Source organism: Chanodichthys erythropterus, chromosome 14 (genome assembly GCF_024489055.1).
Source record: "Chanodichthys erythropterus isolate Z2021 chromosome 14, ASM2448905v1, whole genome shotgun sequence".
In the NCBI taxonomy this organism is placed as follows: domain Eukaryota; kingdom Metazoa; phylum Chordata; class Actinopteri; order Cypriniformes; family Xenocyprididae; genus Chanodichthys; species Chanodichthys erythropterus.
Genome location: NC_090234.1, coordinates 41304630 through 41317035, shown reverse-complemented (window position 1 = coordinate 41317035; position 12406 = coordinate 41304630). Strand labels below are relative to the sequence as shown.

Sequence of the window (12406 nt, the reverse complement as noted above, 5' to 3'; positions counted from 1 at the left end):
TCATATCAGACACACATAATGGGCCTAAGTAACTATAAAGTTTACTCTATTATCCTTCCAGTTCACCAGCCACTTACTTGCATATATTTCGGAAGAAAATTATGAATTAACCTGCTGTAAATCCGACTGACAGGACTCTGTGAACTGCAGCGCAAACTAAGATGGCGGCGCCCATCTCGCATTATAGATCAAGATTAAGATCATTTATAAAGGTTTTAAAACGACAAAGCACACTCACTTACACATATTTGAGAATCGGACTATCAGATAGTTGATGACATGGTAAGCAATTTTGCGAATATTTTAAATAAAAAAGGAAAAACTAAATAATAGCGATCCATCTGTCATACAGTGTTATTGTTGCTGCATTCAGCGCTCGTGACACGCAAGACGCGTCGCTATAGAAACATTAAAGGCAAACATTCTAAAATAACGGTCGCCTTAAAAAAACTCACTCTGGGGGGACAGTTAGAATATTTTAAACTCAAGGTCGAAAGGGTTAAAGTCATTTCACTCGGCGGCCATCTTTGAAACGCCTCTCGGGCATCCTGGGCATCATGCAATCTCTTTGAATGGGGAAACATCAAATTCTCCAAAACTATTTGCCAACCTTACATTTAAATTTGATATTTGAAATCACCAATGAAATCTAACAACAACCGGCTCATAAATTTAGTTTCTAAACGCTCTAATCATGACAAAAAAAAAAAATATTTTTTGGGCTGGATCAAGCTAATGCGCATGCGCAGACCTAAATGCGCGTCTCTTCGGAGGCGCGCGTCTGACTGTTTCTATAGAAACCGGTGATTCTAACGGCCGCTGAAGTGACGCGATGACTTTACCAGTCGGCGACTGGCTCTTATTTAGAAGGCGGGATTATTCCACCATATTGTGCATTACACTTTCTCACATTCAAAACAATACGAGTCACACGTCTTGTGTTATTCTATAGTCTTTTGTATTATGTATTTAAAGGTTGAGCACACAAGCTCATTGGCTTCTGATTCAGCAGGAACCAATAGCTACAGTATGTCCTATAGATAATGATGTGATTACGAGAAGGTTGAGTTAAAGAACCTATTAACCTGCGCCATCTCGAGTTTCATGACAGTACTTTGTATTAACATGCATTGTTATTTTTAGTGCTATATTTACATATGTTTTTATTCAACAAGGACATTAAATTGATCAAAAGTGACAGTAAAGGCAATTATAATGTTACAAAAGTTTTCTATTTCACAAACTTTTAAATGTTCTACATTAGAAAACAGTGTGTGAATCATGCTTTGTTTACTTTAAATCGATTTTTACAGTATTTGTTCTCACATTAGCATTTTGAATCAACAATGCTTGTCTGTCTGGCTCCTCTGATGCCTTCAGATTTGTCCTTGTTTTTGAGGCAAGTGATTCAAAAAACTCTAACTGATCACAAACAGGTTTGAATATCAATAATACTGACATTTTTTATGAACATAATGTGACTGGGGCATGAATAAATCCTTGTAGAGTAAGAAAAACAATCAGATCCGTTTTAGGACATGCATTAGACATATTTTGATATAGATATACATGAGCGAGTGAGTGCACACATAAACACACACAAGCCCAAACACTCATTGCCACGCATTTTCCTGACATATACAAACAGCTTGAATGTCATAAAGCACACACAATGCTGACAGAGCATCCCCCACAAAAGGCCATGTATATTGACCTCCGTATCAGACAACCTCTCGCTCGAAAAGCCCAAAATTTCCATCACAATCGTCTGGCCTTCGTCTGCCTGCAACCCATTGGCAGCCACTCACCCCGTCTGGCCCAATGCAGCCTTTTTGTGATGCTAACACACACGTACGCACTCTGACAAAAACAAACAGTGCACATGGCACCACGTCATCCAGGCGCTCGCAGAAAAACAGCACATCATGGGAATGTGAGAGCAGACGCCACAGATTAACTAAAATAATGCAAAGCATATGTCTCACAAAGACCATTTGCGGTGACAAAGATGAGAAAAGTTTTACTTTATGCAAATGAGCCACGTGTGACTACAGAAAAGTTAGTTTTCTTTCTTCGCTTAGGGATTAAAAGACGTTTAAAATATAAATACTGTTAGTAGGGATGTGCCCGAAGCCGAATACATTATTCTGATAGGAATCAGAGCTTGCCATGAGTAATAACTACAACAACATATACATGTTCTTCAAGCATATTTAAATGATTTAAACCTTGTACGATATGATACACAAATGAATGAAATAAGCACAGCATGATCACAAAAATATGTCTATTTAAATCTTGTGCGATATTATCAGTCTCACTCCCTCAAACAAACTTCGTTTTGGCCTGAATTTGTTGAAATTGATGTCACAGCAGTTCATTCTTCAGTTTAGCTTGAAGTATATCAGGACCTAACCAATAGTAAAGAAGACATTGGTGCACAGTTAATCTATCTCATATCTATACTTTCTAAAAGGGAAACCACTCTCATAATCAACAATGTTGCACCTATCAGGAGGCTATATGCTTCATTTCATGCAATCAAAACAATATTCACTATCACAGGAGAATCTGAGCTATTTTTCCCCCCAGTCTAAACACAAGCAATGTCACAAATGTCTGGGTCATTTAATCCAGAGTCAACATGAGCTGCTGTCTAGGAGCTAAAATGTTCTGTGAGGATAAAGTGTCCGTAGACCTTATCTCTCTCTCTCTATCTCTCTCTCTATCTCTCTTGCTCTCTCTCTCTCTTCTGTCTGAAAGATTCATGATGTTTACAGACAGGTAGTGGAAACTTACAGTGTCATGTGACCAGCAGCGTCCCGATTCATTATCACACTGGAATGTTACCGTAATCCTTTTATCCTTTACAGAGCAAGAGAGAAAGAGCAGCGTGTGATCTAATCAAAGCACACTGAATTACGTTGCTCAAAAAAAAAAAAAAAAAAAAAAAAAAAAAGCGGGGAAGGAGAAAATTGGACACTATGGACACAGTGTTATCGTAAACTAAAACTAAAGTGAAGACAACCAAAAGCATCATTATCCAATACATTGATTCGCTATTGAAAATAAATGCTTGAATACATAAATTTCTATCAGCACTGTCTTGAAAAAATTGTCATGTGATCAAAGTTTGGGCAACAACAGTCTCACACTCAAGTCTTGATTAATTTAGAAGTAAATAACTCTAAAATTGTCCCCTATTCTATACTACAAAAAGTAGGACAGCATTATTTGGGGAAATTTTAGATTTTTTCTGATGAAAAATGTGAAAATTTAAACAAACAAACAGAATATTTGTTGTGTTTTTTTCTAGATCTGCACAATTTGGCCCAAATGTTTATGATTATATATCAACAACAACAACAATAATAATAATAATAATATACATTAAAACTGCAAAAATACAATGCTAATACGTATATGATATGATAATATGGCTCTCTTAATCTCTTAATTTTTAAAACATTAAACCCTCAAGCTTTTATTTTGACAGCCAGTTTATAAGCATATATATTGCAAGTTTGGGAAGATAGCTGGCACATGTTGCATTCCCAAATGCACGTTATAAACTCAGAGCACATGCAGAGATGAGTTCATGTAGAGCAGCATTTACTTTAAAAAAAAAAAAAAAACAAATTCCCCAAATAGCAAAATTTTTGCCTACTGAAGCTAAGCAGGGCTGAGCCTGGTTAGCTGGATGGGAGACCTTCTGGGAAAACTAGGTTGCTGCTGGAAGAGGTGTTAAGCCTCGTTTACACTGACACAATCTGCATTGTAAAAAGCGCTATATAAATAAAGGTGACTTGACTTGACGTGTGCAAAGCAGCTTTACATTGATAATTGGTATATAATTTTTCCTTTTAAAGAATAGTGTCAATGCAGGCAGATCAAAAGCACTGTTGAATATCAAATGTCAAGTCAAATTAAATTAAATTAGGGCTGCACGATTAATCATATTTTATCACGATAACGATATCTGCTTCTCTCGATTGATTTTAAATAATCGTCACGATATTGGCCCGCTCTATGAAAATGAACATAATTTGGAAATATTGGAAGTAATATTAGGAATTTCACTGATTTATCTTTAGTTCCTAAAGGTTTTACCAGTTTTCATAATGTTGATCAGCTAGAAATGATTTTTCTTTTCAATCTGAATCTGGTTTGTCTTATTGCAAACGAATTGTGTTGCTTTAAAATCTAATGTGAATACATATTACAAAGCGCTCACCAAAACCATGTTTTGTTTTGATTTACCATCTAACAAAGTTATCATAGTTGGTTAAATTTAAGTCTTTGTGCCACCTACAGGCCTTTTGGTGAAGTGTAGGTTGGTAAAGAATTTGCAAAATAGCCATAGTTTCATTACTCTTTTGATAGAATAAACATGATTAATAATCGTGATTTTTAATCACGCGTGTGCAGTTCATTACGGCTCCGGCAAGGTTTTGTTCCGTCCTCTGAGCGGTGTCAACTCACACCAGAAGCATTTCAGAAGCAAAGCGGCTGGATTCGCGAGACCACGCGATTTGCCTGTCCAACATTGTTTTCGCAGATTTTTAATGGCTAAATGGTTATATTTTGCCTGGTTAAATTGTGTTTATTGCTATGCCATATTTTATTTTGCTGTAGCCATACAGATGAAGTTAAAACACTTAAAATTCCAGTTATGGACAACAAAAACAAAGAAATTTTAAGTTTTTCAACTTTGAATCTCTTGTCTTCAGTTTCTGGCCTCCTAGTGATGTGAAATATGAGCGGGAGTTTACTCAGGGTGATTATTTTGACTTTATTTTGTATTTGACCTGTGCGTCTTTGATGCAGCGTCCGTCAAATATAGCGTCGAGCCGCTTCTGGGACGCTTCTCAAGCGCACCGCGGCGTGGCTGGTGTAAACACAAGCATTGACTAGAGTGGCCAAGTATCAGCTCCGGTAGCCGCGTCGCAGCCGTAACGCACCACACACGCGTGCAGTGTAAACGAGGCTTTAGTGAGGCCAGCCGGGGATGCTCACCCTGTGGTCTGTGTGGGTCCTAACACCCCAGTATAGTGATGGGGACACTACACTGTCAAAAAGCAGATGAGACGTTAAACCAAGGTCCTGACTCTCTGTGGTCGTTAAAAATTCCAGGATGTCCTTTGAAAAGAGTAGGGGTGTAACCTCGACATCCTGGCCACATTTGCCCATTGGCACCTGTCCATCATGGCCTTCTAATCATCCCCATATACTGATTAGCTTCATCACTCCGTCTCCTCTCCACCAATAAACTGGTGTGTGGTGGGCGTTCTGGCGCAATATGGCTGCCATCACATCATCCAGGTGGATGCTGCATATGTAAAGCGATTTGAGTACCCAGAAAAGCACTATATGAATGTAAGGAATTATTATTATTATTACTGTGAACAGAGTAGCTGACATAATTCCATTTTAGCAAATATACACATTTAAAATTTACAGTCTTTATAGTCTTCTGGGAAAATTGAACAAAAAATATCAATGACTCATCATGCACTACAAATCAGATGCTCCAAAATAAAAATGCCCCTCCCCCTTAATGACACCTGCCAGTTTGACTAGCATTAGCAAGTTGCAAAGCATGTCCATGGCTGTGATGTAAATAAAAGGTAGGGTAGGACATTTTCGGAGAGACTAGCAATAGCGAGCTAGCTTTGAAAGCATAAGATCCCACCCTCCCTTCAGTGCTTCTCCAAAGCCACGCATCCTCCAAAACACAATAATGAGTACAGCAAGGTGCAAACAAAAGCATCATGAGAGACAGCGTTAAACTACCTCATGTCTCAAAGCACATAACATTACAATAATACTGAATGTAAACAACTTAAAGAGCTCTGACCTGTACCACCTGACTGCTGCAGATTTATTCCGCCGTTGATAGTGTTGCCATTGAAACGCATACATTCGAGACACAAACCACTAGGAGTATAACGTCACAGGTTTCCATCTCTTCCAAATTATGGTAGTTATGACGCAAATGCAGCATAAGCCCATTGTTTTTGTTCAGGGTGATGTCTGCGTGAAGAGGGTATTTAAAAACATATGCTGACAGGCAGGTAGGACATCCTATAGTATCCCTCTGAACATTTTATGGTCCTGCGTCTTTCCACAGACAATATAAATACATATTAATACATTTAGACCACTTAACTTAGTGATTGCTATCGGGATGTGAAGACACTTAAAACCAGCATTAAAAAAAAAAAAAAAAACATAATAATGTTTTTGAAGCAAATCAGCCTGCCTTGACTACATTTCCTGTTTCAACAGGAAATACCTAAAACTCGAATTACTCTGTGAACTTCAGACAAAAGTTAAGTTTGAAAGAGGGGGATAGAGGAACGAAATGAGTGAAAAAGTATCAAAGATGGAGTGGGAACTTTATGTGCCTCTCCAGCGCTGAAATAAAGTCTGGTTTGTGCAAAGAGTGGTGACAGCATATTCTAAAGGTGTCAGTGTGACATGGAGATGAGGCACTGTGTTCCCAAGGAAGATGAACTCAGAGTCACGCTGAACCCTTGCCTGACAGAAGGAACAGCCTGCTCCTCTTTCATTTTCACTCACGCTTTTATCTTCTACTTTCACATTCTAAAAAGCATAGGGAAGATTTCTTGAAATTACATCCTGCCCCCTTTTTCAATCCAATTTCCAATCTTTCTCCTTGATGCTTTATCCCAATTCTCTCTCTTCCAGTCACGTGAAGTTGAGCTGAGATCAGGGTGACCCATCCGAGAGCACTTCATCCTCTCCAAAACTGCACCATTAACACCCCATCAGAAAAATGGCCACTCAGAAAAACAGTTCCCACTGAGGCCTATGACCATTAATCATGGTGTGAAACCAGTGTCACACCCTAGACATTGCTCTCCACACCTACACACACACACACACACACACACACACTATATACTTTCTGCCTCACCTCAGTTGAACTGAAAGCCCATCTCGAGCATATAGTGCAGACAGCTGGAGTCAGGCAGACACACATCAGCGTCTGAGAAAGTGCACTTACGATAAAGATTTCCAGTGGAATGCCGCTTTACCTCATTTGACCCGGCGGCAGAAATGGATTGAAAACCCTCTTGTGCTGAGCATATAGAAACATAAATGTATGTCCACAGAAATAGAGTTTAACAGACGGCTTGACCTCAGTTAGGCTCTACGTAATATATATATGATCCTCATGGGAAACATACTCAGGATATGAACTGCTTGATATAAAAACTCTAGGAATGGCCCCCACATTTTTAATAGGTTACATTTATTACCTTGCAGTAATAAAATGGCTAATAAAACGATTTTATTTATTAAAATATTCTATTTTTAGTTTATTATTATTTGTTTTATTATTTATATTTTTCATTTTTTTTTTTCAATGTTGATTATTATTTCCACCGCACACTAATTATTTTAAAAGAATGGTATTATACTGCAGTTTGATTGAAATGATTGGATACAGTAGAAATTCAAGACCACTGAGGTGGGAATGGGGCAAAAACATTAATTTAAAAATGTATAACAAGGAGGGTACAAATATTTCATGAGTTTAAAGGGATAGTTCACCCAAAAATTAAAATTCTGTCATTAATTACTCACCCTCATGTCATTCCACACCCGTAAGACATTCGTTCATCTTCAGAACACAGATGAGATTTTATCAAAAATATCTTAATTTGTGTTCCGAAGATGAATGAATGTCTTGTGTGGAACGACATGAGGGTGAGTAACAAATGACAACATTTTCATTTCTGGGTGAACTAACCTTTTAAATATAGTTGTACTGTGGATAATAGCCTAGACTCATGTTAAAAAGTAAGAAAAATACAGTAAAAACAGTAAAATTGTGAAATATTAATCCAATTTTAAATAATGTCCCATTACTCCAGTCTTCAGTGTCACATGATCCTTCAGAAATCAATCTAATATGTTGCTTAACAGTCGTGGCAGTCATGGCCTAATGGTAAGAGAGTCATACTGGTAACCCAAAGATTGCGGGTTCGATTCTCAATATTCATAGGAAATGACTGAGGTGCCATTGAGCAAGGCACCTAACCCCCAATCACTCCCGGGCACCACAGCAAAATGGCTGCCCACTGTGGGTGTGTGTGTCTCCACGGTTTGCAATGTGTGTTCACTACGCACTTCTCCTACACTAACTGGATGGGTTAAATGCAGAGGACAAATTCAGAGTATGGGTGACCATACTTGGCCTTCACGTCACTTTAGTATTTTTGTGGAAATGGTGATACATTTTTTTTCAGAATTCTTTGATGAATAGAAAGTTCGTACTCCAAAGGACATGGGATGTGTGTGTTGACTGCTTAAAACAGTAATGACACACCTATTTGTGGCCTAGTCATGGAAAGTGCCTTACAAATCACAGCAGTGCCTAATTGAGGGGTTGAAGATCTCACCTGCTTAGGAAGCTGGTGAAAGACAGCCGGACTGGGTATCCATACCGGATCATGCGGACCATCTCCAGAACCCCCACGTACTGGAGCTGTGAGGACACGTGGAAGCTGTCAAACACATCAGGCTTTCCAGCGTTGTTGGGCCTGACGCACTGGACAAAGTGGGGCGTACATGCTTGCAGCTTACTGGTGATCTCACACAGAGAGTTCTGGAACGAAAAATAGTGGCAGGAAAAGACAGGTGAAGCTGTTAACATAATGTTGCATACAGACAGATCAGTTTGGCTCAATGACTCTGTTTGCTTCCATTTTTGTAGCAACATGAGTCACGGTGCATCCTCCTCTCACCATCTGTCACCACTTTGAGAAGGCCTAAACAAAATCAGTAATAACTTTGGAAGAAAACCTCTAGAATGGATTTGGAGACATTATATAAAAATAAATAAATAAATAATAATTAAAAAAAATGAAAGATTTTTTTTTTTTTTCCTCACAATAGGAGACATGCTGAAAAATGTACAGGCCACTCTTTTCCATATAATGAAAGGTAATGGGGACTGGAGCTGTCAAGCTAAAGAGCTTCAGAGCTAGTGCCAGTTCGGAGTTGGTTCAACTGACGAGCCTTCTAAGAACCAGTTTGCCTTTCCACAGGCTAAAGAGCAGCACAGAGCCAGGTCTTGCGTCACTGTATACGTCTCATATTTCACAGCTAAGCTAGCGCAGCAGCGCAAAACACAAATACACCAGGCTTGTTTGAGATGCATCGGCTTCTCGCAAAGCGATCGGCGCATGACATCAAAGCTCCACGAGAACGATCCAAAAGTACAAGGAGTCGTATGCTCTACAAACGCTCCCGCGGACCGGCGGCACCCACCGAATCGGTCCGCGCTGCTCCGATGAATCTCGAACAAGCCTTCTATCAACAATCGCGGATGTTCCACTAAGGTTGATGCTCATGGCTTTGCGAACCTACATCGGCATCCAAACACGGCTCGCCGTAATTTGTATATAGACGGAGATTACGATCGAGCTGCTATTAGTTCGATTAGCTGCTATTAGCTCGATTAGCTGCTATTTCAAAAATGGTGGTCGCAAGTTTCTTGTTGGTCACGGTAACCCCGCAACCCAGCCCCTGACGCAAGCGGTTCTTACTTCTAGCCCAGCAATGTTTTGGTGCTACTTACGAACCACTTTTTCTGGTTCGGAGCTGGTGCTTTGTGTGTCGAAAGACAAAGAACTGATTTGAAACTAGGCTCTGGCTCCGAACCAGCACTCGAACTGCCTTGGTGGAAAAGGGGTACATGTGACTCACAACTTCAGGAGACTTGAAATACAGTACAGTGCATGGGTTATTTAGAATTCTCATTCACCACTAGCATATGGAAAAGAGCAACCAGTACGCATCAACATTTTTTTGTCTGTGTCCCAAGGGAGTCAGTCAAATTCACACATTTGGAAGATGGTTTTATTTAAAGTGACATTGCATTCAATGTATTATTTCTTTTTTTTTTTTGAGTTTATGCATTCCCAAACTCATGACCATGGCGTTGCTAGCACCATGGTCTACTGTTTGAGCTACAGGAATGCAAGATTTTGAACCACAGGACGGATAGTTATTTAGGTATGCGGCAGTGTTATTTAGGTATAATTGAGATCCTAATAATTTTTAATCAATATTTCGGATTAGTTGTCATTTTTATATTTTTAGTTTTCATTTTCATTTTAGTCAGTTTTAGTATTTTAATTGTGTGTTTTTGTCATTTTTATTAGTAACTGTTTTTTTTTTTTTTAATATATCTATAGAGTTTTTATTTATTTTTATTTTAGTTTTACTTATTTTAGTACATCAAGTTAGCTCCTTATCATTCCTGTAAAATTTGCCTAAAATGCCTAAAAAGGCATACCGAAAGTAAATTGCATGCTTGAACCATTTGGAGTATATGCATGGCTTTGGTCTCTTTTGAAAGGTATGTGTACTGCGGGCAGTACAGTGGAACGCTAACAGGTTACACTAAATGAAAGAGAAATGTCTCTTTGGCAACTCGCTGAAATAAAATTTGTTTCAACCACCCCTGTGACAGGGTTAAGCTTCACTGCCATGATCCGTGACCGACAGAGGGCATTTTGGCGGCAGGGATTAAATCTTTAATAATGTCTGGGATAAGAAAATCTAAAGTGTAGAATTGGATACACTTTGAAATGGTAAAAGATGATCCAAAAAACGTAAGATGCAAGTTGTGCCAACAGCTCATGTCCTACCACTCAGCAACAACAAACACTGCGGCGCGCTTCTGCCGGCCAACGTTAACGAGCTGACTAGCGTGCTATTTGAAAAGACTCAAACGGACACGGGCAGACTGCATAAAAGACTGGATTTTTCTCTCTCAATCAAGTAGGGTACACGTGATTTCAAAACATTTCAGCTGATTCTAATTAGATTTTTGGATGCTGTGAATGTTTAGCTAAAAAGACTGCCACTCCAGTTTAGCGTTTATTGTCTCTGCAGTTAAAAAGACAAAGTTGACAATTCTGGCTATGCTTTTGTTATTTTAATATTTTCTTTAATTTTAATTTATTTATTGATCACTCTGGGTCATCTAATTTAACTATTTGTGGCTTGTGTTTTGAATATACGTTCCCCTGCACTTTAGGCATTTTGCACTTGTGACTTGATTATGACTATTTCATTTTTTATTATTATTTTTATATATTAGAACAGTATATTCTGTTCTATTATGGAAGGATTCGAGCCAATGTCTCTGGCATAGGAGACGGGCTTACTAGCATTGACTCTAAAGAGTGCAGCCTCTAGCATCAGTCATTAACGCACCTGTTGGGGAGTGAGGTTTTACCTGCACAGCTCTGTACTAGCTGGAATCCGTTAGAATTGCCTACCTAAACCTCACTCATATCCGGGTCACGGCACCAATGCAACCCTTCCGGTTTAACTTGCACCACTGTGGGTGGGATTTGAACCAGAGTCTCTGGCATGGGACGCGGGCTCTCTAACAATGATGCTAAAGACCACAGCCTCTAGCATCAGTCGATAACACACCTCTTTCGGCCAGGAGAGTGACGTTTTACCTGCTGAGCTCTTAATTATCTGGCCTCTGTTACATATACTTTGGGCTATAAATGAAGCTGAAAAAATATTTATATTGGTAGCGGAAAGTACAATAAAATTTGTAAAAATATTGAATAAACATGCAAGAGATGATAGATGTGTATAATGTGTAAATCTGCGGAGGTTTCGGCATGGCCCTGCACATGCAGATTCTGTGTGGAGATACTGTACTGTACGAGGTACAAACTAAAAAAAGCTGGATCTAAATGATGATGTCATAGGCGTATGAGCCTGTGCTGTGTCAGCACGGCCGGCAATGAGCCTGCAATCGTCATGTGACATTTCTACTGACGCCAGCCGACAGAAAAGAGATTGAGAAAGACGGCGCCGCAGGCTGTAACACATACAATCAGCCATTCAAAGGAATAAACTAAAAAAGCTGCCAATTACGGCTGTTCCATCTTTCCGTGAGGGTGAACACTAATGAAAAACACATTAGACTTAGATGTTATTTATTATCGTTGAAGGATTTCACGTCTCTTCTACTGCTCTCGTCTGGGAGCTATTTAGGCGTGGATAAATAACTCATGTGTTTGTGCAAGCGGTGCGCATTGAATGCGCTTTATGATGTAATCAGCCCTGAACAGAGGGCACAGATTAGACAGGAACACTGTGTGCTCTTCCCATAAACCTCTGCATACATCTCCTGGTGCAGACACAGGGTATGAAATCAGGTCACGTAGTGTTAGCGCGTGTGAGTATGAACATACCTGCATACCACTGCCATGAGAAAGAGGTCATGATGAAAGCAAGAACATGTCTGCATGTGTTGAAGAATGTGACGTTATTTTAATAAGGGGGTGTGTTACAAAGAGACATTTCCATTGGTAGAAAGGGAGAGGTGTGTGAGTTT

The 12406-nt window shown here is 39.3% G+C and overlaps 1 protein-coding gene across 1 annotated transcript in view; it reads right to left on the bottom strand.

Moving 5' to 3' along the window:
- myo16 (myosin XVI) overlaps nucleotides 1-12406 on the bottom strand; it is a 203165-nt gene that overhangs the window by 49614 nt on the left and 141145 nt on the right. Inside the window, exon 26 of the mRNA XM_067410402.1 lies at nucleotides 8433-8638. Coding sequence (XP_067266503.1) covers nucleotides 8433-8638 — 206 coding nt within the window. The remainder of the gene's footprint in view (nucleotides 1-8432; nucleotides 8639-12406) is intronic.